Here is a 24,242-nt window from a genome sequence, read left to right on the forward strand (position 1 = left end):
CTTACTTCTTTCCATTTCTGCTGACCCTCTGATCTCAGCTGTGTCATCCTGGACACAATGTTGCTTAAGTGTTCAGTGCCTCAGTTTCCCCATCTTTAAAATAGAGACAGTTATATAGAGTTGTTATGAGGATAAAAAGAGTTAATACACAAAAGCACGTGAAACAATCACTGGCCCACTGTATTTACTCAACAAATGTAAATTATCACCATCATCATCATTAGCATGGACAATGGAGGATTGACTACAGTTCCTTTGGAGTTACCTGACTCCAGAGGGTGGAGTCAGACAGAACTGGGTCCTAATCTTGTGTGACCTTAATTTCTCTGAGCCTCAAGCTTCGTTCTCTTCTTTAAATGGGAATGATCACACCTACCTCGCAGTGAGATAGCATCTACATGCTCTGGCATGCCAAAGGCATTTACTAATGGTTCATTTCCTCCCTTTCCTTCTTCCAGTTGTCAGTTCAGGATCAGGGAAGTCTGGTGACTCTGACACCAAATTTTTTCCCTCCTTCTCCGCATCCTACCAAATAGCACTACAGTATAGTGCACGCTGGTTCCTCCTGCAAAGGCCTGGGGGGCAGAGTGGTGGTTGAATATTTGCAAACCCTTCTCTAAAGACTACCCTTCTCCAGAGTGACTTCCCCCCTCTCCCAATTGACCCTCTGGTCAGCAAGAGGCATCTTGGAGTTATCTTGAGAAAGCTGGACCATGGGTAGGGGTAGGGGAGCAAGCAAACTGGAGACTTCTGTGGCCTGAAGGAAGGTGTCACATCTTTCGTTCTGCTGGGGGCAATGTGCCCTCCTTGTTGTGGGCCCACCGGGTGAACACATACCCCTTCAGTCCCCAAGGAGGCACTGAAGTCACTCTGCCCTCCCACACGGGATTGTTGGTCCCTCTCCTCCTGTCCTCCCACAGGCCCTTGGATAAACTGGCATCATAACATCACGATACGGTGTGTTTGCACGCTTGTCTTCTGAGCTTCTTTAAGGCAAGGCGCCGATCTTACTCATAGTCAACTCCTGAATGCGTCATCCAGGGCCTGGCACCAAGAGTGCCTTCGGTGTTGGTAGAAAGACGAAATGAACTGGCAGATGGACAGACTAATGGAGCTTGTTGAGATGGGAGCTGCAGCTTTGCTGAAGTGAGAACAGCCTCCAACCTTACGCCCCAACTTTTTTCCAGGGGATTGGGGGGGGTATAAATAACCTTTCTCCCACACCAAACCTCAATCACCACCAGACTCACAGTCCTTAAATTCTGGAGCAAGAACGGAACTCCCTCCATCTCAACACCCCCTGCCCAGAGGCTTTTATTCACAAGAATACAATTCAAAGTGACATAGTGCATATTTACTGAGAACCTACTGTGTTCACGGGACTTAGTGATACAGTGAGAGGAAAGAGCCTGAAAGTGTTTTCAAAAAGTGACTGTACTTTTAACCCATCATTGACGTGATTATGTTCATAACCGTCTTCATAAATGCAAAGTTCTCTCTGGTTCCTCTGATGGTTCTTTCTGGAAGTTTTTTAGACTTCAGCAGCAGTAGAGAGGGAACTGTGGGCAGCTCCCTAGTAAGAAATCTCCTTTCTTGCCAGGACACATGGGGTTTCCACCACGTGGGAAGCCCTGGCTCATAGGATTATCCACAGCCAAATAAATCTTACCTTGTTCTCACAGTACTCTGAGAATTAGATTCAAGTGAGTGTTAGAACCACCTTAATGAGAGGAGAGTGTATAGGAGGGCAGTCTCAGCCCTTTAATGTGGGAGTCCTCTGTCCTGTGTATTGGACCCACTTCTCCCTTGTCATTGCTCAGCACCAGTCAGCCTAGAGACTCAAGGTCTTGGACTGGACCTGACATAACCCCAGAGCAGGTGGTCTGAGCTAGCTGCATCTCCACCACATTATCCCTGCGGACAGGACGAACTCCTAGGAACTGCTGTTCAAGGCTTAACTCTTAGCTCAGCCTCATCCCAAAGTAGTCTGTTCTCCCAATCAGCATCCTGCTGAATCCCAGGAAGGGTAACGGGGGATGTTGAGAGGAGCAAGATGGCACCAAGTGAGAAGACCCAGTGGGAATCTCCATGGCAACAGCTGCCTGGGGGCATCCGAGGAGGCAGGAGGCACCAGGCACCAGGCACCAGTAGCCCCTGGGAGAGCAAGGAGGGAAGGGAAGATTCTGAAGGGACTGATACAGGCTCTCAGCCTGGGGTTTGGGGAGCAGAATTAGGAGGCTAGGGAGGCTGGGGCCAGGAGAAGAGCCCTTTGCAGCTGGCCGGTTTGGAAAAGCAAGGCTTGAGGGCTGTTGGAGTTGCTTTGCTGCGGGCTCTTCATTTAGGTCCCAGTTTTGGACCCCCCCTCACTGCTGTCTTCCCCCTACCCCGTGTATCCTTAGCTCTTACCCACCAAAATGACAGCGATGACCATTAGCTTGCTGGGAGGCCACCTAATAAGGGGGCCTGCAATGTCATAGCACCAGGAGACCTGCCAGGTACCTGCCTGCAGCGGTGGGGAAGTGCTCGGCTCTCACAGCTCACGCCTTCTGCTCCCTAGTGCCTCCCTCACCAGTCTCTCCCCTTCTCTCTGCAGTCCCACCCCCTGTACCTGTGCAACGCCAGCGATGACGACAACCTGGAGCCTGGATTCATCAGCATCGTCAAGCTGGAGAGTCCCCAGCGGGCCCCCCGCCCCTGCCTGTCACTGGCCAGCAAGGTAGATTCACACTTGATCCCTACACACTCTGAACTTCACCCAGCTCTGGGCTGTGAGGCCCCTGTGCTCTTTGTCTGCTTGTTTCCTGAGAGTGATGTGCCCAATTCAGGTTTTCCTAACCTGTGCCTGGGCTGAGAGGCATGGCAGTTCAGGCCTCTGTCCTTTTCCCGCCAACCACCTGCCTGCAGAACATTCTGGCTGTCATCTAGCATATGCACCCCCCCAACCCCTCCCATCACCTGGCATTTCCTACACCCCTTCCCATGCCCAGCATCAGAGCAAAGAGGGGATTGGTTAGAGAGCTTTTCCATCTTTCAGAAATATTTATCGAGCCATACAAGAATAGCAGAAACAGAAGCCCTTGCCCCTAAAAAGTTTACACTCTTCCTCCGAGATTGCAAACTGCTGGCCCCACATTTCTACAGGACACCACTAGCCAGAGCTGACAGCAGCTGCCACCTTTCTGCAGCCGTGGGCTCCCCACTGGCCTGCTACCTCATAGATGCTGGAATCCCTGCTTCAACATTACTGTTTTCTGTGTTTATAACCTGCCAGGTGGGACATGGGATAGATACTTTTGACATAGTAGTTCTCATTTACTTTTCACAACAATCGGGAAAACTAGACATTATTATTCTCTATTTGACATATAAGACAAGTGAAGATCAGAAAATTTAAGGAACTTGCCAGGGTGAAGGGGCTGGAAGCTAGGAAGGGGCGGAGCTGAGATCTGAACCGCGCCTTGTCCAGTTCTCAAACCTGGGCTGTTGGTCTCTGCTCTGTTGCCTCCCATTCTGGCTGGGAAAACTGAACATAGCTGAAAAGGTGCTCATGGTGACCTAAGCCAGAGTGTAGCTAGATGGTGGCTGGCACCGTCAGGCAGACTTGGGAGAGGGGTCCTGCCCCAGGGGTGGTGAAAGAGGAGGGTGACGGTCCCTACCTGTGCCCAGACCCCACCAGGGACTTCCTGATCTTCTCAAGGGCTGTTTCCTGAGCCGCGAGTCTCAAGGAAGCAGCCTGGATTCTTCCCTGATCCCACAGTGGGCAGGGATGTGGACAGGACTCTGAAATGTGGTGCCCACAGGTAGGTGAAGATATTCTGCCAGCCTGGCCATGCTGATGCAGAAGGGGGCTGCAGGGGAGGTGGGAAACAGGGGCCAGGACACATCTGAGGAACAGAGAATGTGGTGTCTCTGCCAGAGTGTGAGGTCCTTAACAGTGGCAGAATTTCGTGAGGCGGAAGCTACCCTGCTTCTGGCTAGTTCATTTCCCTTGCTTTACAGAATAGGGGCAAATGTCATTCATTTATTCATGAGCGCTCAGTGTGAGGCAATGTGGGTGAGAGGAGGCAGGGGAGGGAGATGAGATGGATGGGGGAAGAAGAGTTCAGGGGAGCCCTGCTGTTCTTCTGAAGCACGTGTGTGGGAACACTCGGCAGCCAGTAAGGAAGGGTCTGCATAGAAGGTTTCCTTCCTGTCGCTAGAGGACCACGCTCCCGTGGGAGAAATGAGCCACGTGCCCAGACACTGGGCAACAGGGAACACGTGGTCAGTGCTCTTTCAAGTACTGAATTCATCTTTGGGGGCTTTGTTTCCAACACTGTAAAAGGGGACTTTTATTTCCTACCCCAGTGATCCTCGTGAGGATGGAAATAATGTATGTCAGGTCCATATAGTGCCTGGGCTAACTCAAACAGAAACGGGAACCGGCAGTGGGGCCGAAGATGCACCCTGGCTGCTGCCCATGACCTCTCTTCTTCCTGCAGTCGCCGCCCGGGCTCCTCCCCGGCCACAGCCTTTGCCCCCATCTCTCTGGGGGTGTGGCTCCCACCACAAGCTTCCCTCAGGTCTCTCATCCTTCTACTTGACCAAGTCAGACCTACCCGGGATCCCCTGGCCCAGAGGAGGTCTGGGAAGGCAGTAATGTGGATCTCCGAGCTACTTTTTATATTTCAGACGTCCCACTGGCTTAACTAAAATATTCTTTTTTTTTTTTTTTTTTGCTCTTGGTGGGAATTCTATTAGTTCAGTATGTTAATACAAGTTACCTCATTAAAAAAAATGAGTTGTGTGTAATAAATGTAGTTAGTTTGGTAAAACATATTTAAAAAATTTGGCTCACAGGAAGCATAGAGGAAAGACGGGTCTTTGGTGAGGAAATTGGAAACCACTGGCCTCAGTCAGCTCTGCTCTGGCACAACGATTAGGCTCAGTGGTGCTGTCACCATCTGCAGAGCTGGACTTTAGAGCCAGACAGCCCTGGGCCTGGAGCCTGGCGTCCGCACTGCCCCTCAGTGTGACCTGGACACTTCAGCTCACCCCTCTGAGCCTCTGTCTCCTCATCTGTGAAAGAGGAACGGAGGGGCTGACATCACACAGAAGTTATGAGGATTAAGGAGACTGCACAGATGTGCCCCGTGCCGAGCACACAGCAGTCACTCAATAAACGATGGCAAGTGTCACTATTGTCATCATTGGCTCTGTCATCCCATGCTTTCCGTTAGCAAGGTTGGTCTGTTTCATTCATAGTTATCTCTCTTGATCTCTTGAAGCCCTCCCCATAGTTTTTCTGGACTCTTTCATTCTTGTCAGCACCACCACCTCCCTCCCTCCATCCAGTCACCCGACTGGCCTCTGTTTCTTTAGCAGCAACTCCATACGCAGCCATCCTTATGATTACACAGGCCCTCCTCATCGCATGCCTGGACTGGAGCAGGGGCCTTTTGCCCGGTAGAAGGAGCTCTGGAGGCCAAAATATGGGTACAAGCCCCGCCTCTCTTACTGTAGAGACCACTCCCTGGTACCCAGGTACTCAGAAGGCTGAAGTCCTGAGTGGGCATTCTGCCTCCACTGCTTATCAGCTGTGTGACCTTGGACAAGTTGTTTGGTCTCTCTGAGCCTTGGTTTCCTCAGTTCAAAAGTGGGGCTGATGACCATCTTATAAGAGCTGTTGTGAGGCGTAAATGAAACCAGGTACACAAAGCCCAGTAATTGCTGATATAATAATAACTAATACTTAAAGGCACTATGCTAAGGCTTTACATGGATTACCTTATATAGTCCTCAAAATAACCCTATGACATAGGTCCTACAGAAAGGAAAACAGAGGCACAGAGCAGTTACGTGACTTGCCCCAAATCTCACACTGTTAGTTGATAGCAGATTTAGGACTCAAACCTCAGCAGTCTGGGCAAAGTGGGTCTCAATAAAGGTTGTATCTCTTCTACTTCTTCCTACCCTTGCTTTTAAGCCTAGATGAATCTCTACCATGAGATTATGCGTCATTCTGGAGGGCCTGGCCTTCCCTGGCTTGGTGCCCTGGGCACCGTGGGTGCTCGGTCCACCTTTGATGAGAAGGAGATACGCAGTGACTGTCGCTGGGTCTGGAGAGGAAAAAATCTAAGGCCTGGGGAAATGCAGAGAGTGTAGCGTAGAAGTCCTGGAACACGTTGGCTTCCATTGCTAAAGGCCATGGGCAACCTGCTTGCCGCTCTTAGAAGGCTGGCTGACTCTTTGCAGCTCCCCAAGAGGTCTCCAGGGTGTCTTTCTAAAGCCCATTCTTCCTGTCTGGAGGGCTTGCCCTTTCTGTCTGTCTTCCAGAGTCTAATCCCCGAGGAAGTACTTCCTTTTCTCCCTCCCTCCCTCCCTCCCTCCTACTTGCTTGGGTGCAGGTGGGCTGGAGCGCAGTGCAGACAGCCCCAGTGTGGGCTGCCACCTGGCCCCAAGTCTTGCTCTTCGATTCCTAGAACCCTGGACACAGGCACCCATTGCCTGAAAGTCCTGTTTGTTTCCCCTGTTGGCCAACCCTCTCTCTTTGATCACTTTTACAACTTTGTAATTATGGGCTGTAATGGGCTGGGGTGTTTGAACGTCAGGGTAATTACTTTCCACTGTTTCTACCCCAATCCTTCAAAGCGAGAGGGGTGGGGAAGTAAGAAAATCTCCAGAGAAGGAAGTCTGTGCCCATCCCTCCTGCCCTTTCAGGGCCGGCTGGTCCAGGGTCTCAGTCTGGGGATGAGAAACGTGGGGCCCTGTTAGCACTGAGGATCTAGGAGTCTCAGTTCTGTGACTCCTGGGGTGACCTCCCCACCCGTTGCGAAGTCCCGGACCGTGGGATTAGCAGTAGGAGGCCGCCTTCTCTCCCCTGGGGCTGCTCCCGTACCCTGGTTTGGAGGGCACTGAAGATTGGAGAGCTGCTTTTGCCTGGGGTCCCCAAGGCAGGGTAGACTTCCTGGGAGAAGGTGGGCTGAAGGAGGATGAAGGCTGTGACCCCTCGGTTTCTTCAGCTGTTCCATCCTGGGGTCCTGTGAATTTCCAGTCAATTAGCCTGTGGAGCGGGGCCCGGGCTGGGCCTGGGCGCTGGTAGAGGGAAGGAGGGAGGGAAGGGGGCAGTTACCCTCCTGACCAAAGCAGGCCCCACTTGCCTGTAGGCTGCCTGTTCTGAGGGGCCCCCCAGCCCCTGCTGCCGCCTGGGGAGTGGGGATCAGGGAGCGGAGAAGGAGCCGCTCCCCTGGCCTGCTGGCGGGAGACCTGTCCCGACAGGATCCCGGGGAAGGGAAGCGAGCTCACAGCGCTCCAAGTGTGAGTAAGCCCGGCGGCTCCGCCTCCAGCCTCCTGGCCTTGCAGAAGGATTAACTCCTTCAGGGCCTGCAGGAAGGCCTTAAGGACTCAGCAGGCCCCCAGGCACTGAAGGCCCCAGCCCGAAGCCATGACATGGTGAGCCTTTGCCCAAGGGAGGAAGGCTAGAGAGGATGTTCAGGGAGGGAGAACTGGCACTGAGGCCGCAGCAAGGTCTGTCTGTTGGTCCTTTGCCCTTGTGCCTCCACCGCACCCTCAGCCCTTATCTTCATTCTCTTTCCCCACACCCAGAGGCCTAGATTCCTGCTTTTTGTTCTCTTTCTGGCTTGGCTCTCTGCTCTGCCTGGTCATAGCCTGGGAGAGCACGCGTGTGCGCATGTGCACAGTTCCGACCTTGTAGGAATGGCCTCTCAGGACCCTTCCTCCCTGCACCACCCCCCACCGCCCCCGTCTCTACTGCCACCCCCAGCGAGGGGGTGAGGGGTAAAGCACTGGACAGGGACTCCATGAAGTCCTTGAATTGGAGCCGGGGAAAGAGGTGGCAAACTAGCGTATGGCAGGGAGCGGGCCCTGAGATGGACTGAGCCTGGGGCTGCCATAGATGCCTTGGGTGGGAGCAGCATCCCAGGCTCTTGGAAACTTGCCCGAGGCTGGGGGGTGGGGTGGGGTGGGGTGCTCTGCAGGCTCCTCTCGTCAGGCAGGGCTGGACCCTGGAAAGCCCAGCTCTGCTCTGAAGGAGCACCCCACCTCTCTGCTGTCCCCCGTCCCTCTCTGTGCTGGGGACCAGTCACCCCCTGGCAAGTACTGGTCACTCCCTACTCTGTTTTCGCACTCAGTGAAGATAGACTGGTGGAGCCCTGAGGGCAGGGCCTGTGTCTGATTTGTGCTTAGGCCTAGAGCCTAGCCCACTGCCTGGCACCAGCTAAACCCTATTAACAGTTTGTTCCATTTCAAAGGGAAGGACTGAATTTTGTCCTTGAAGGCAGTGGACCTGTGTGAGCTCAGGGCAGGGCAGGGGGTCTAATCCCACTGACCCCTTGCAGGTGTTATATATGTGAGTATGCAGAGGTGCGGTGTGTGCAAAGTCCTAGAAAGGGACGTGTGAGCAGGGTAGGCCAGGGCATGGGTGGGCCATGTCCTTCTCTGACCCCTGCTGTGTGTCTCTGCAGGCCCGGATGGCAGGCGAGCGAGGAGCCAGCGCCGTTCTCTTTGACATCACGGAGGATCGGGCTGCTGCTGAGCAGGTACCCGGGGACGTGGGGTGTTTGAGGAGGGGGCTGAATGGAGGAAGAGAAAGTTACCGGGGAAGGAGAAGTCCAGGCACAGCCACCGTTGTGGGCACTCTTCCTCCTGCAGCTGCAGCAGCCCCTGGGGCTGACATGGCCAGTGGTACTGATCTGGGGTAATGATGCCGAGAAGCTGATGGAGTTTGTGTACAAGAACCGAAAGGCCCACGTGAGGATTGAGCTGAAGGAGCCGCCGACCTGGGTAAGCACTCCAGATCTCCAGCCCCAGCCCGAGCACCTGCTCTCACCCTGGCTTTGTCCTGCGGCGGCTCCCACCAAAAGCCTTGGAACTAAAGAGATCTTAAAACCCTCTAGTCCAACTCTATCCACCAGCTGTACGCTCTAGGCAGGTTTCTTCCCTTCTCTGGGCCTCATCTGCAGAATGAACAGATTGGATCAGCTGAGATCTAAAGTTGTTTTCAGCATTGTGGTTTCATGGCATACAGTAGCAGAGCCAGAATGCAACCGTGGTCCCTGGGCCCCCTGACACCTGGCTGGTGTTTCTCTGTGAACTAGGAAACTCACCCAGCTGCTCACTGGGCAGCTCCCACCTTGCAGAGGGGTCCTTTCCCCCTTTCCCCAAGCACACAGTCTTGAGACCGTACCTCTCACGGCTGACATCTAGAGGACCCTCCCCTGCGAGTGTCCATGGGCAGAGAGGGACCACCTAAGCCCAGCTGTAGCTTCCTCCCCTCTGCTGGAAGACTCAAGGGGCCCTTCATTCTCAGTGTCTCCTGGGCTCCTGCAGTTCTCCCAGATTGGCCCCACTCCTTTCAGAAGTATGACCCTTTCCCTCTTTGCTTGCTCCCCCAGCCAGATTATGACGTGTGGATCCTCCTGACGGTGGTGGGTACCATCTTCGTGGTCATCCTGGCCTCCGTGCTGCGCATCCGGTGCCGCCCCCGCCACAGCAGGCCGGTGAGCAGGGTGGGCATGTGCGTGTGTGTGAGGGGGTGGGGAGCAGGAAAGGAAAAGTGAGAAAAGAAGCTGCCCTTATGCCCATGAAACAGTTTACACCTAAATAGCCCAACAAATGACTGTTGATTTCCAGCAGCCTCTTCCATAGAATGAATGCTCATCTGTTCATTCATTCAACAGAGCGAGCTCCTGTCACGTGCCAGGTGCTGTCCCAGGTACTAGGGGTAAAGCAGTGAGCAAAAAGACAGACCCCTCCCTTGAAGAGCTTTCAGCCTAGTGGAGACAGACAATAACAAAACAAAGAAGTAAAATATATAGTATTTTAGGAGGTGGTATGTGCCAGGGAGAAAAATAAGATAGAAAAAGGGAGGGAATGCAAAGGGCACAGGGGTAGTTTTCAGAAGCAAGGCCAGGGAAGGCCTCATTGAGAGGATGCCATTACAGGAGAGACCCTAAATGGGTGAGGGGGTGATCTGGGCAGATACCTAGGGAGAAAGTGACAGAGAACACAGTAAGTGCCAAGACCCTGAGGCAGAAGTGTGCCAGCTATGTCTGAGGAGCTGCAAGAAGGCCCCGAGGCTGGAGTCAAGAGAGTAAGAGGGCAGAGTAGGAAGCGAGGACAGAGAGTTCATAGGGGCCCAGTTGTACTGGGCTGTTTCAGCCACGGTCAGGACTTCATTTTTCACTCTGGGTGAAATGGGAGCCACTGGACAGTTTCAAGCAGAAAGAGAGCCATGATCTGACTTAAGATTTAACTGATTTAAGATTTAACACGGCTGTGATGAGACAGATTACAGGGAGGCCAGGCTGGAAGCAGAGAAACCAGCCCAGAGGCTACTCTACAAGAGTCCAGGTGACAGTGGTGGTAGCTTGGATTATGGAGGAAGCGAAAGAAGTGGTGAGATTAGTTAGATGCTCGGTGTACTTTGAAGGCAAAGCCAGCAGGTTTTCTAAGGGATTGATCATGGAGTGTGAGGAGAGTCAAGAATGGCACCAAGATTTCTGGGCTGAGCAACTAAAAGGACAGATTGCCACTTGCTGGGATGCGGATGACAGGGGAGGACTTGTGTGTGGTTAGGGGTGGTTCGTGGGATTAGGAGTCAGAACCTGTTAAGTTCGATGTGCCTATGAGATTTCCAACCTGAGATGTCAAGCAGGCAGCTGGATAAAAAGTCACGTTTATGGGTCATCGAGAGAAGGAAAATGTAATGTTATGAGTGGAGGGATGGGGTGGGAGGGCATGGCCTGTGTGGCAGAGCCATGTATGAACGCCGAGGATACAGACTCCCAGGGGTGGTCAGATGGTCATGTGATCTAAATGGGTGATGGGGAACCGAGTGCAAGCTGGAGTTGGGGGTGAGGAAAGAGGACCCCTCGCCTCATTCCGACTCCAACCCTCTTCCCAGGATCCCCTTCAGCAGCGAACAGCCTGGGCCATCAGCCAGCTGGCCACCAGGAGGTACCGGGCTGGCTGCAGGAGGGCCCGGGCTGAGTGGCCAGACTCAGGTAGCAGCTGTAGCTCAGCTCCTGTGTGTGCCATCTGCCTGGAGGAGTTCTCTGAGGGCCAGGTAAGGCAGGGCTGTGGTTCCCCTCTGACCAGGCTGGAGAGGGAGGCTGGAGCTTGTGGGGGGAGTCACGTAAGGCTGATGTGGGTTCTTGGGCTGCATCTGTGTCCTGTGCATCCTGCACGGACAGCCGTGAGGTTTGGTTATTTTCCTGGTCTCCAGGGAAAGAGAACCACTGTTTGTTGAGTGTGTACCCTGTGCCAGGCTCTGCAGTGGGCATTATCTCATTTTAGCCTCATGACTGTGAGAGGTGGGGGTAGATTAATTTTTTAGCCTCATTTTGCAGCAGAAAACTGTTAAGAAATTGCTCAAGGTCATGCAACTAAGTGGCAAAATCCAGGTCTACTTGATAACAAAGCCCATGCCTTTTGTGTTCTACTAGGAGGTCTTTGAAAGCAGGTGACAGCAATAGGGAGAGGCCAGAGGGAGTCAGGGATGCCCTGCTTCCTGGCCACTGCTGTAGCTACAGACAACTTTGGTTCAGACCCTTTGTTTTCTCCAGGAGCTACGGGTCATTTCCTGCCTCCATGAGTTCCATCGGGCGTGTGTGGACCCCTGGCTGCATCAGCATCGCACTTGCCCCCTCTGCATGTTCAACATCGTAGGTAGGAGGTGGGCCAAGGACTCTACTGTGTGCAGGCAGAGACGGGTCTAGAAGTGGTTCCCCTGTGGGAAAGTGTTTTGCTTTGAAGCTGAAGAGAAGGCAGGCCTGGCTCAGTGGTTCTTTAAGCTGTGCACTGCTCAAGAGTGCCTCATCCGCAGGGGCCGCCATTCCATCGCAGACGTCTTTACTACGTATTCTCACCACAACTTTGTCGATTCTAAATCTGGGTGATTTGTATATTATTCCGGTTTTCCAGCAATAAAGTATCCTAACGAAACCAGGATATTATGACAATTTTCTAAAAAATGAAAATGAAGTATCTAGAGGAAAGAGAACCGTTTTCTAATTTACACAAAGGTGCAGTATAGGCTAGCAGTGGCCCCGGGTGAGAGTCCCAGATGGGCTGATGGGAGGAGCAGGGCTTGCCGTGCACAGTGGCACTCCCAAGGAATGTCCTTGGTTCTCCAAACTGAACTTGAAGGCTATGTGGGCTGTTAGGTCCGCTGCAGCCACACTTTTCTGAACGCATCCTCCTTAGGTTTGTGGAGTCAAACACCTTGCTCTTGGTTCTTTCTTCCAGAGGGAGATTTGCTTTCTCATTCCCTGGGACCCTCTCGATCTTACCAGGAACCAGGCCGGAGACTCCACCTCATTCGCCAGCATCCTGGCCACGCCCACTACCACCTCCCTGCTGCCTACTTGTTGGGCCCTTCCCGGAGTGCAGCGGCTCGGCCCACACGACCTGGTCCCTTCCTGCCATCCCAGGAGCCAGGCACGGGCCCTCGGCACCACCGCCTCCCCAGAGCTGCACATCCCCGGGCTCCAGGCGAGCCACAGCGCCTGGCAGTGGCCCAGCACCCCTACGCGCAGGGCTGGGGGCTGAGCCGCCCCCGATGCACTTCGCTGCACCCCACTGCTTGCCCTGCACCCCCACGCCGGGCCAGGCCTCACGACAGCAGCGGGTCTGGAGAAAGCTACTGCACAGAGCGCAGCGGCTACCTGGCAGATGGGCCAGCCAGTGACTCCAGTTCGGGGCCCTGTCATGGTTCTTCGAGTGACTCGGTGGTCAACTGCACGGACATCAGCCTGCAGGGCATCCATGGCAGCAGTTCCACCTTCCACAGCTCCCTGAGCAGTGACTTTGACCCCCTCGTTTACTGCAGCCCTGAGGGGGGGGCCCAGAGGGAGGAGACCCAGCCTAGTGTGACCTCTCGGCCCCATTCTTTGGACTCTGTGGTGCCCACTGAGGAAACCCAGGTGTCCAGCCATGTCCACTACCACCGCCACCGGCACCACCACTACAAAAAGCGCTTCCGGTGGCATGGCAGAAAGCCTGGCCCAGAAACTGGAGTACTCCAGTCCAGGACGGCCATTTTTCGGACACAGCTCCAGCCAGAGCCGCCTTCACCTGATCAGCAAGCTGCCAGATCCAACCCAGCAGCCCCTTCCGGGCAGCTCCCCAACCCACAGCGGCCCAGGGCCCTCACCGAGCCAGCTCCCAGACCAGCTGACGCCTCCACCCCCAGCCCCAGTTCCAGCAGCCTCTTCCTCTTGCAGAAATCCAGCCTCGCTGTCCGACACCCACAGAGGAAACGGCGGGGGGGTCCCTCAGAGCCCACCCTGGCCTCTAGACCCCAGAACGTGACTGCACACCCAGCTTGCCAGACTCCTCCTCATTATGGCCCCAGCCTGGCATACCCTTGGTCCCCAGAGGCCCACCCATTGATCTTCGGACCTCCAGGCCTGGACAGGAGGCTGCTACCAGAACCTCCAGGCCCCAATTACCCAAGTTCACAGCCAGTGTGGTTGTGCCTGACTCCACGCCGGCCCCTGGGACCTCACGCATCTGGGGAGGGGCCTTCCGAATGGAGTTCTGGCACCCCAGAGGGCAGGCCATGCCCTTACCCACACTGCCAGGTGCTGCCAGCCCAGCCTGGTGAGTCTTCTGGGGAAGCGGGTCAGGTGGGCAGAGGAGACTAGAGAAAGGGTGAAGTCATCTAAGGGGTTGATGGGAGCTGAGAAGGGTACAACAGGGGTCCAAACACTGAACAACTGGCATAGCATAGGGTACTGGCTCTGCCAGGTATTACTCCTTTAGTTGCCATATCTGGTTGAGACACCAGAAAGCACCTGGGGTGGTTTGGGGCAGCAGCTCAAATGCAGGTGTTTCAATATTTTAAAAATGCATACAGCTCAATATTAGCTATAAATACAAAGAAGGCCAAGAAGTGTTGCTTGAGGAGAGCATGGACACAAAGTTACTGAAAACCACAATCCCAGGCCATATGTGATCTTATAGGTGAAATAATTACAGACAGCCGTAATTCTGGGCCATAAGAGAAGAGCTATGTGAATGATGCAAAAATGATTGATTGCTTCCTTCTGTTTTTCTTTCTGCGTTGTATGCTTGCTATGGGCTAGGTTCCAGCCTAGGCTCTGAGGACATGGAGCTTGTCAATCAGGAGACCCAGGTCTGGTCTGTGGAGAGACAGGCATGCATACTATTAGAGTACAGAAAGTAGTTGCTTCCACAGAGCCACGTAATGCAGGCTTTGGCCATGTGTTTGATGGTTCCGTCTGGATCCTGTCACAAGTGCACCTTCGGTGCTGCCAGTGCCAGGCCACCACCTCCCCTCTGTCCCAAACTCATAGTTAGTCTCAATGCCTCCCTTTTCCTGGCTCCTCGAACCCAGTCAATGGCAGGTTCTGTTAACCGTATCTCTGCTAGCTTTACCGTATTCTCCCACAGGACTGATGGCCCCTGCCCATGTCTTAGGCACAGCCTGAAGATCGAGGCAGGAGCCTCCTAGCTCCTCCCTTCCCCTCACAGGGCCATTAAGGCTGGGCACTGCACATCCGTGTTGCGTCCTGTAGAGTCTTGCAGCATGGTGACCCTGCTCACCGCCCTCCGTACTGCTGCTAAGGTCACCCTTCTCAAATAAACTGTCCAGAAATCTTCAAATGTTCTGTTTTGTTCAGAGCCTTGGCCTTCAAGGCTCTAGCACCCGCTAGCCCCCATCTTCCTTCCCAACCTGATTTTCCTCTCTTCCCCTTCCCTTCCCCTGCCCCATGCTTTAGCCAAACTAGGTAAACACTTCCTGCAGTTTCTGCAGCACAGAATATTCTGCTGCCTTCCTATTCCCATAATTCTTCCCTGTTCCTGCAGGACCAGCTCATTTACCTCCACTTCCAAGAAGCCCTTCCTGATTGCTCCACTTGGACATGATCTTTCCCCTTCTTCAATTTGTCTCTTGTGACCCCAGTCCTGCCGCATTGGCCTTATTGCCAGTTACATGCAAAGCTTCTCTCCTGCAAGGTTGTGAGGACCCTGCTTAATATTTTTGGCCTTCTATTTGGCATGTGATACCAGGGCAGGTTCAAAAGTGCTCAATAAATATTTATTGGGTGAATGAGTGAATATTAAGCATTGGTAACACACTGGTTGCTATAAATGTATCTCTTTCTCTAGATTTGTTTTTCTCTCCTCTGTGTCCCAACTGAGGCCCCCCTCAGCTTTCAATCTAAACACCCTTTCTGGACCCATTCCCTGCTCCTCCCTCTCTGTAGTTCCCTCCCAGCCATACTCTCTTGCAGGTGGAACAAGCAAGAGGCTGGCCTGACGCTCAGTGACCTCTTTCCATCCCTCTCTCTAAATGCAGGCTCAGAAGAGGAGCTTGAGGAGCTGTGTGAACAGGCCGTGTGAGATGTTCAGGCCTAGCTCCAACCAAGAGCGTGCTCCAGAGGACTCGGGGCCCCACCTGGCACAGGGTCCTGCTCCTGAGAGAAGAAAGGACCTCCGAAAACACCCTCTTTTTTGCCATACATCCTGGAACCAGTGGAAGAGGAGTGGTGATGGTGGGTGGCAGGAGGTGTTGTTGCCCGCTCCCAGCTCCAGACCTTGTCTGCAAACCATCTGTGGGGCAGCAAGTCTGTGTCCAGCAGGCAAACAGCTCCCATGTGGGCTGGCTCCCTTGCAGGCTGGTTTTTGTTTTTGTTTTTGAGAGCAGGAAGCTAGGTATAGGTAGATAGGTGTTATAAAGGTGGTGCTCCTTCCTCCAGCCCCAGCAGGTCTCCCTCATCCCAAGCCTTACGTTCATACCAGAAAATGGGTCCTGCTGAATGCGTGACCCCTTCTCACCTCCTTCCTTGGGAGAGTCGTGCACACCAGCTTTGGCTCCTCCTTGGTAAGGGTACTGCATCAGTGGCATCCCTGGTTCTTATCATTTTCCTTCTTTGCAAAAAAAAAAAAGAGAAAAAAACCCAGAAGCATAGGTGAGCCCTGAGTCCTAAAAAGAGGGGCTTTGCAGATTCTCCAGGCAGGGCCTGCCCTGGTGCATAAAGGAGGATGTTTTTCCCTTCTTGCCATTACTTGTCAGATCCACTATATTAAGTCACAGGGGAGGCTCTGGGAAGCCAGGGTGTGGAGTTCTGTCCCTCAGCTGGTACAGCATCTTGAAGAGCCTGGGTTGAAGCCTCTGATCTTCAAACTCCCTTGTCACACCAGCAGCCCCAGTCCCTCTGGGGGAGAAGGATAGGGGTAGTGGGAAGGGAATAACTCTTCCTTGGAGCTCTATCTCAAAGTCCCAAAGTAGGCAGAAAGGAGAGGATTTCTGCTGAACCTTATTTAGGAACAGGGAGGAAGGAATGAAGGTAGAAAAGGCAGAATGACAGCTGAACAAAGAATTTTCTCTGGGTGTCTTCTCTCGGTGCAGGGCTAGGGAAGAGGGGAGAACAAAGGAGAAGTAATATGCGGCCCTTGGGATTGGTTGGTGCAGAGACCCAGCTTCCCAGTATAAGCCATTCAGGCCAGGGACACACAGGAAGGAGTGGAGTTGGAGCAGGAAGGCTGGCCTGGGTAGCTGGTACTGAGTGGGCAAAGGCTGAGGGGCCTCCTTAGGGTGACATTCACCCCAGGGCAACTGGACCATTGCTGGCCCCTCAGGCATTATCCCATTTGGAATGTGAATGTGGGGGCAAAGTGGGCACAAGACCCCACCTGGGAAACTTCTTCCCTCAAAAGTCAGTGGGGAACTGGCACCTAGGCACCCACATGGGTATTTATATCTGAACAGACAAGACGCTTGAATCAGGCACTATGTTGAGAAATGTATTTATTTGCTAATATATTTATCTATAAATATGGTCTGGTCTCGTGGTTTTGTTCTGTCATAACTGTCTCTCAGAGTAACAACTTTACGTCCTACATCAGCAGAAATATGTTATTTCTGATATCAGAGGCCAGGCTCTGATTTACGAAAGGACGGAGTAGAGTGGTAGGTTTGGCAACAAGAAGTGGCTTGTAAGTCCCTAAAAGCATGGTTTAGTGAGATCAGGGACAGAAAGCATGACTGGCTTCTCACTGTGGTTCAGTTTGTTATCTGTACTATTACTGTACTGCTTACTTCACATTCTAATTTGTGATGCTTCAGTGACTTTCTTTGTGACCTTGGCCAGATACTCTGTGCCTCACTTTTTCCACCCGTGAAATGGGCCAGTTGTCGGAGAGCTCCCATGAGGCAACAGCCTGTTCCAAAGTAGAAAGTATGCAGTGACTGAGAACATCTAAGCCCAGTTACAGAGCCCAGCTGAACACGGCATGGGACCGGCACAAGCAGTACACCGGCCTTGAAGAAGCTCAGTTTCTATGTAGGAGGCCTGGTTGGGAAGATAGAACAGCAGGGCATGAAACTATTTATATCCAAAAGCTCCAAGTCAGATAAACACAAATGACCGCCCTCTGCCTACACATGGGACTACTGTGAGGATCAAAAGAGCCGGTGCCGTGTCGGTATGAATTCCACAGGGCTGCTCTTTTCCTCACAAAGCACATTTTCCCCTTCTGCTTCTCCGGGAAAGGGTTTGGTAGAGGTGATGGTTGTCGAGTGCCCAGTCTGAACCAGAGAGCAAGGCATTTAGCTTTCTAAAGGGTGAAATTAAAAAAAAAAAAAAAAAAAAAAGACACAAATTCCCACAGAAGATCTGAGGGAAAGGAACTATACCTAAAGGCTAAAAGCTGCACAAAGCATAAATTAACAGCTGGAGCGAGGAAACGTACATAAAGAGTTTTCAAAAATAATTAAATACGCATTTTCCCGGCCGTCCGCTCCCAGGCCAGCATTCCTGTGGACGCAAATGGAAACCCAATCAGGCTCTCGCTGTTAGGAAGGAGAGGGGCGGTCCCTGGATTTCTCTTCGTCTCTGCAGAGAGAATCCAGAGGTAGACAGTGGACTCTCTAACACTGCGCTTTTAAGACGGGAAGACAAAAAAGAATCTCGACTGTCATCTGGGATCCTCCAGGGGACCAGCGGCCCCCAGCCAGCGGCCTAGATCAAATGGCCCGCGCGCAGATTTCCGCTCGGGCCGCGGCGCGCTCCCGCGCAGGCGCCAGCCGCGCCGCCCCTCCCCCACGGGCCCCGCCCACAGGCCCGACAGCCTCCTGGCCTCGCCCTCGCGCCGGCCCAGGTGGCGGGGGCGCGCGTCAGCCCAGGTGACTCCTGGCCGGCCCCGCCTCCAGGCGGGAGAAACCATCTTCTAAGGAGGGGTGAGGGGCGGGGCTCGCGGCCTCCCACGCCGGAAGAGGAAGTCTGAGTAGCCGGAAGTGCGGGCATTCTGGGTAATTCGCTGTTTACTTCCTGCAAGAGGCGACTGTGGCTCATTCCTTCCCTGTTCTTCCGTGGGCGAAGATGGCATTGGAGACGGTGCCGAAGGACCTGCGGCATCTGCGGGCTTGTTTGCTGTGTTCGCTGGTCAAGGTGACTGTGGAGGACCTGGTTGTACGGGCGATGGGGGCCCAAGCTGAGGGAAACAGGGTGGAACAGGGCTGGAAGGACAGTGAAAAGAAAAGTCAGGTCCACGTCTGGGGGTGGCCGGGGACGAGGGAAGAAACTGGAAACCATCGTTTACGTCGGTAGGAACGCAGGCAGATCTTGCCGCCGTGAGCACTGGCGGTCTCATATGCCTTTGCAGTTTCAGCTCGCATCACAGGCCTGACCCTTAACAGACGTTCAGTGAACTTCTTTTGGAGCCAGAAGATACTGGGAGTCAGAGGAGGGCGGAGATCTGCAGCTGCGGGAGTAGTCGAAGAAGGTGTATGACCCCAAGGAGATTAGGGAAAGGAATAGGTTAAACGCAACTGGGAACAAGGGAAGGAGTCTGAGAGTGGAACTTAGGAACGGGGAATGGTTGGTGGGGGACCTAATGAGACAGAGCCAACTTAGGGAGCCTTGTACTTGACCAGTTAAAAGTATGGAGAAAACTGCTTTTTTCTTTTGACTTTGTTCACACTCACCTCTTTTTATTTTCCCCTCCCAGACTATAGACCAGTTTGAATATGATGGTTGTGACAATTGTGATGCATACCTTCAGATGAAGGGTAACCGAGAGATGGTATATGACTGCACCAGCTCTTCTTTTGATGGGTAAACCCCTTTAGATTGCTGCATTCTTCTCCATTACCCCTTGCCCCACCCCACCAAGTAAATGTGGGTAGACTCTTGAGACACTAATCCTAGTTGGTGTCAAAGTTATTTTGAGACACACTAGTCCTGTGCTGTCCAGTGCAGTAGATACTAGCCATGTGTGGCACTGAGCACTTGAAATATGGCTGGTCCAAACTGAGATATGCTTTACATGTAAAATATACATTGGATCTCAAAGACTCAGCACAAAGAAAATGAATGTAAAATATCTTAATATTTTTGTGTTAATTACATGCCACAATATTAGTACTTTGAATAGATTGGGTTAAGTGCAGTATATTGAAGTGAATTTCATGTTTTTGTCTTTACTCCTTTAACTTGGCTACAGAAAATTTAAAATGACTTGTGTGGCTTTCATTATACTTCCACTGGACAATTCTTCACTGGACTGTCAGGGCATTGCTGGTAGGGACATATGTGCCATGACCTGGCACAGGGCCTGGAGGGTGGTGGATGCCTAGTAAATGTTTGTTGAATGCATGACGATCCTTTTTCAAAATGAAGGGGTAAATTTGGGCTCCAAAGCTGATGCTTTTAGATATCTCTGAGAGGCCCTATGAGTAGAGTTTTCCCTTAATGAGTTTGTCCAGTGGGGAGAAGGAGAAATGACAGACACCTAAGTGGCTAGGCCTCAATTTTCCTCCCCCAAGGAAGGAGCCAGAGGGAAGTATTCTTTGAGGGTTAAGAAGGTACTATTTATTTTCTTTTGGTCTCTAGGCCAATTAAACGTTTAGCAAGCTGGGCCCAAACCAGTACTTGGTAAAGTTCCTTCACAGTGGGCCAACTCCATTCCTCCTTTGTTTGCCTTTAACGGAGAGTAAAGGATTGGGCAAAAAAGATGTTGTTATGGAAACTTTCTTAATACATATGCACGTGCACACTCAGATACACCAGTTTCATTCATTAACACTGTAGCATTCAGTGCTAAGGAATGAACAGAGTCACTTCTGTGGCTGCTGTGAGAGACGTCAGGAGTTACACAGTGAGATACTTAACTAGTAAGAGAGACATGGTGTGCAGTTTGAGTGTGGTTTTTTTTTAATTGTAAAATATGCATCGTTTTTAAAATCATTTTTAAGTGTAAAATCAGTGGCATTAAATATATTCATATTTCTGTGCAGCTATCGCCACCATCCATCTCCAGAACTTTTTTCATCTTTTCATTTCCTCCTCTCCCCAGCCCCTGGCAACCACCATTTACACTGTGAATTTGATTGCTGGTCCTTCATATAAGTGGAATCATAGAATATCTGTCCTTTTGTGATTGGCTCATTTCACCTTGCATAACTTTTTCAAGGTTTATCCATGTTGTGGCATCTGTCAGAATTTCCTTTTTAAGCTTAATAACCCTCCATTTTATGTATATACCACATTTTATTTATCTGTGCATCTGTTGATGGACACTTGGATTGCTTCTGCCTTTTAGCTATTATGAATAATGGTGCCATGAACAGAGTTTACAAATACCTGTTCAGGTTCCTGTTTTTACTTCTTTGTGGTATGTATCCAGAAGTGAAATTGCTGGATTTTTCTGTGCTCAACATTTTGAGGAACTGCCACACTGTTTTGTATGGCAGTGCCATTTTATGTTCCCACCTGCAGTGCACGAGGGTTCCAGTTTCTCCACATTCTTGCCAACACTTGTTATTTTCTGATGTTTTGTTTTGCTTTTGATCATAGCTACCCTGTTGGATGTGAAATGGTATCTCATTGTGGTTTTGATTTGCATTTCCCTGATAATAAATGATGTTGAGCATCTTATTGTGTGCTTATTGGCCATTTGTATATCTTCTTTGACAAAATGTGTCTTCAAGTCCTTTGCCCAATTTTGAGTCAGGTTTGTGGTTTTTTGTTGTTGAGCTGTAGGAGTTATTTACGTATTCGGTGCATATTGAGTTTTGAAGAGTGAGTATATTAAAGGTTAAAGGAGATCAGAGCAGGGCTTGATGAACTCAGAAATGGAAGAGACAGCATATGAATCAGGCTCTTAAAGAAGCATAGGATTTTTGAGGAACTTGAGGTGAGAGAGGTAGAAGAAGCGTTCTAAATAAAGGGACTGACTTGAGCAAAGGCATGGGGTCGGAAAACAAAGGTGTGTTTGGAGACTGGTGGGAATTCTGTTCAGGTTAAATCATAAGGTTGGATAACAGGCACTGTAAAGCTGGAATGATAGATTGTGAAGGATGGAGGAGAATATACTTTTGGCCAGGAGAGTGGCCAGTAAGCGTGCCTATCCCAGATTAGTCTGCTGGGGTAAGGCAAGTGTTACTTTACCTGCTGCCCCTGGAGGTGGCATCATTCCACTCAAAGCATATGGCTGAGAATGTAGGATTTGGTTTGGGAAGGAAGCTTCCCAGATAATCTTAAAGTTGCTGCTGGAGAAGGGGGAATGGATATTGAGGATACAGTCAACAAGTATCAGTGCCTAGAACAGATCTGTCACAATAGGCAGCCTGTAAGCATTTGATTGAATGGGTGAATGACAAAAATGACCTCTGTAGCTTCTGAAAACACCTGATGCTTTTTGTCATGCTCAATAACAGGCTTCTGGCCCTGGAGTATCCTTTCTGTTGCCTGTGCTCTGGGATCAGAGCTACCCTAGAAAGAACTGTTAGGGTAATAAGGAGAGCTAACATTTATTTAGCACCTACTGTATGCTAGGTGTTTTTCATTTATTAGCTCAACTTTCCCTCAAATGAAATTCTGAGGGAGATCTCCCTATGTGTGTCAGGCTATACAGCTCATTAGAGACAGAGCTTAGTTAAGTCTAACTTATTCCATTGTTTTGACTCCCTCTCCCCTTTGCTCAAGGCCCCAGTCCTCAGTGGCATGTTGGTTGTAATCAGTAATGCTGACCGTCTACCTCAAAAGCTGTTCCATTCCCCAGGGAATCTGTAGGCCAAGGATACTTTTGAGCCTGGTAGGGTAATATCTGGGGGATGATGACTGACTTACCCTGTGACTGGTGGGCCAAGGATGTAACTGCAAAGGACTTTTATCAGTACTAGCTCTGAGTCAGTCGCTTCCCAGCATTTGAACTCAGTTTCCCCTACTTTCTAGTAGAGACGCAGTACTTGGCTTTTTCCTAGGTGTCCTCTCCCAGAACTGTTGTGCTGGCCAGGAACAGAGTAAAGAGGACCGTTCCCTCAGTCTCTGTTCTCTAGTAGAGGTGGCTCAGGTTGACTCTGTTTCTTCTCCCTTCCTAGAATCATTGCGATGATGAGTCCAGAGGACAGCTGGGTCTCCAAGTGGCAGCGAGTCAGTAAGTGTCTCCCTTTCTCCTCATCCTGGCCTAGTTGTGTTGTCGGGTCCAGTGGGGATGTCTTAAATCAGTGGGTAAGTGGCCCCAGAGTGAGAAAGATGGTGTTGGAGGAAAGCCAGGGAAAGTGTCCTGTGCCCTGTCATTAACACGTGTAGCCAAAAGGAGTGATTGCTCTCCTGTTGGAGTTGCAGTGGTTCTTTCATTTTTAGCTTATGCTCCGTTGGTCTTTAGTCATAACTCCCTCTGACTGTAGTCACTTTTCTTCTCTTTCAGGTAACTTTAAGCCGGGTGTGTATGCAGTGTCAGTCACTGGTCGCTTGCCCCAAGGTAATAATAATCATAGTTACAGCCAACGTTCATTTATTCTGCCAAGCTCTATGGAAGGTTTTCACGTGACTTAACGCCAGTCCTCAGAACTCTAGGAGAGAACCAAGGCACAGAGAGGGTAAATAACTTGCCCAAGGTCACCCAGCCAGTAAGTGAGGAGCCAGAATTTGGACCTAGGCATTCTGGCTCTGGAACCCTTGCTTTTGACGACTACAGCGTGTCTGTCCTTTTCTTCTCATTCTTACCAAGTCATTTCCAGGCACTTGCTTGGATTTTCAGGGGTAAGAAGCCAACCAAGCAGTTCTGTTGAGCAGTCTAGAAACTCCAGTTTGCCTAGAGCACCCCCACCCCCACCCCACCAAGTAGTAGCCAAGGGAACTTTCTTATCTTCTGGAATCTCATCCCCTCACAGGGCTGTTTCTTTTCCTGCTGCAGGAATTGTGCGGGAGCTGAAGAGTCGAGGAGTGGCCTACAAATCCAGAGACACAGCTATAAAGACTTAGCGAGATGCACGGCTGCCAACATCTTTGCTCCTCATCTCTGCCTCTGCTTATTTTTTGTTGTGGAACTAAACGGGCAGAACCTTCACATGCATCCCACCCTCTGATTCTGGGACTCAGCAGACTGTTGAGAAAGCAGCACAATGTGTCCTTGGGCCATTTTACCTTCTTTGGACTACTGTGGGGGTGGGAGCAGTTTGGGTCGGTGGATTTACAGAGACTGAATTCAGTGGGGAGTAGGATGCTGGTTTTCCTACGCACAGCCCAGGGCTGCGCCCTTGCCCACGGGCAGGACTCTGAGTCAAATGCCAATAAACGTGGACCCCTAGGAACGTTCTTAAGCCCAAAGCACATGCCTTGCCTCCCTCTTCCTTTCTCTTAGCTGGGTGCAGTAAGAACTCACTGCCCTGTAAATGTCTCTCCAGGGCGGCAGAGGCTCTTCTGCTCCTCATGATCCATCTCTGAGGCTCCAGGTTGGAGCCTTTCCATTGTGCTTCCTCAGGTCTCGGAAGGCCTGCTGTCCCGAGTCTAGGCAGCCCCCTCAGCCTGGTGGTCCTGGTGTCTGGTGGTTGCAGCCTTCTACGCTCTAGACCTGGCACAGCTGGTGTCCCTTGAAGGAATCCTGAGGCTTCTTTATAGTATTTACCCCTTGACCACGTTTAATACCTTTTTCCTTCTTTGTTTTCTTCTTTTCACTATTCTTCCTGTGCCTGAGGCCCACCAGTGGAAGCCACGACCTCCCCTTCCTTTGCTCCCCTGCGTTCACCTAACTCGGGACCCTTGGGTTGCTGCTGGGTCTTGGTCTGGCTGGTTTTTGCCTCCATTGGAGGTGAGCCTCTCCTTTACTCTCTGGCCTCGTAGCGGGCCTTGAGTGATGTCCTGTTACTGGCCAAGGCAAGTTATTTTTGGAATTAAAATATTTACTACAAATTCTCATTTACTTAAATTTCCACAAAAAATCCTGTTCAGTGTCCCCATTTTTATTCCCCTAAGTTTCTTGTTCCCCAT

At 51.4% G+C, this 24,242-nt stretch overlaps 2 protein-coding genes across 7 annotated transcripts in view; both read left to right on the plus strand.

Moving 5' to 3' along the window:
- The window catches only part of RNF43 (ring finger protein 43), a 59,484-nt gene extending 41,861 nt beyond the window's left edge, over positions 1 to 17,623 (plus strand). For 2 of the 6 annotated variants that reach the window (XM_006181416.3, XM_032498411.1), the window contains 8 exons: positions 2,594 to 2,716; positions 8,463 to 8,537; positions 8,650 to 8,781; positions 9,393 to 9,497; positions 10,904 to 11,065; positions 11,565 to 11,667; positions 12,247 to 13,602; positions 15,326 to 17,623. In XM_006181416.3, coding sequence (XP_006181478.2) covers positions 2,594 to 2,716; positions 8,463 to 8,537; positions 8,650 to 8,781; positions 9,393 to 9,497; positions 10,904 to 11,065; positions 11,565 to 11,667; positions 12,247 to 13,602; positions 15,326 to 15,369 — 2,100 coding nt within the window. In that variant the 3' untranslated portion in view covers positions 15,370 to 17,623. Of the gene's footprint in view, positions 1 to 2,593; positions 2,717 to 3,407; positions 3,801 to 4,064; positions 6,957 to 7,001; positions 7,432 to 7,484; positions 7,507 to 8,462; positions 8,538 to 8,649; positions 8,782 to 9,392; positions 9,498 to 10,903; positions 11,066 to 11,564; positions 11,668 to 12,246; positions 13,603 to 15,325 lie in introns of those variants that run through there. The other 4 variants (XM_032498412.1, XM_014556497.2, XM_014556496.2 and 1 more) reach the window with 4 other exon arrangements.
- Positions 17,624 to 18,261: 638 nt separating this feature from the next.
- Positions 18,262 to 23,570, plus strand: SUPT4H1 (SPT4 homolog, DSIF elongation factor subunit). The gene is made up of 5 exons (XM_006181415.3): positions 18,262 to 18,419; positions 18,979 to 19,085; positions 22,352 to 22,407; positions 22,681 to 22,734; positions 23,170 to 23,570. Exons 1-5 carry the CDS (start codon positions 18,351 to 18,353, stop codon positions 23,235 to 23,237), a joined length of 354 nt encoding a protein of 117 aa, XP_006181477.1. The 5' UTR covers positions 18,262 to 18,350; the 3' UTR covers positions 23,238 to 23,570.
- Positions 23,571 to 24,242: the final 672 nt, after the last annotated feature.

Source organism: Camelus ferus, chromosome 16, assembly GCF_009834535.1.
Source record: "Camelus ferus isolate YT-003-E chromosome 16, BCGSAC_Cfer_1.0, whole genome shotgun sequence".
NCBI lineage: Eukaryota > Metazoa > Chordata > Mammalia > Artiodactyla > Camelidae > Camelus > Camelus ferus.

What these genes read in the sequence shown, in the direction of transcription:
- SUPT4H1 (XM_006181415.3), top strand. Translation starts at nt 18,351, where the DNA reads ATGGCATTGGAGACGGTGCCGAAGGACCTGCGGCATCTGCGGGCTTGT. An exon ending in CTCCAAGTGGCAGCGAGTCA is followed by an intron (nt 22,408 to 22,680) that starts GTAAGTGTCTCC and finishes CTTCTCTTTCAG; the next exon opens with GTAACTTTAAGCCGGGTGTG. An exon ending in CACTGGTCGCTTGCCCCAAG is followed by an intron (nt 22,735 to 23,169) that starts GTAATAATAATC and finishes TTCCTGCTGCAG; the next exon opens with GAATTGTGCGGGAGCTGAAG.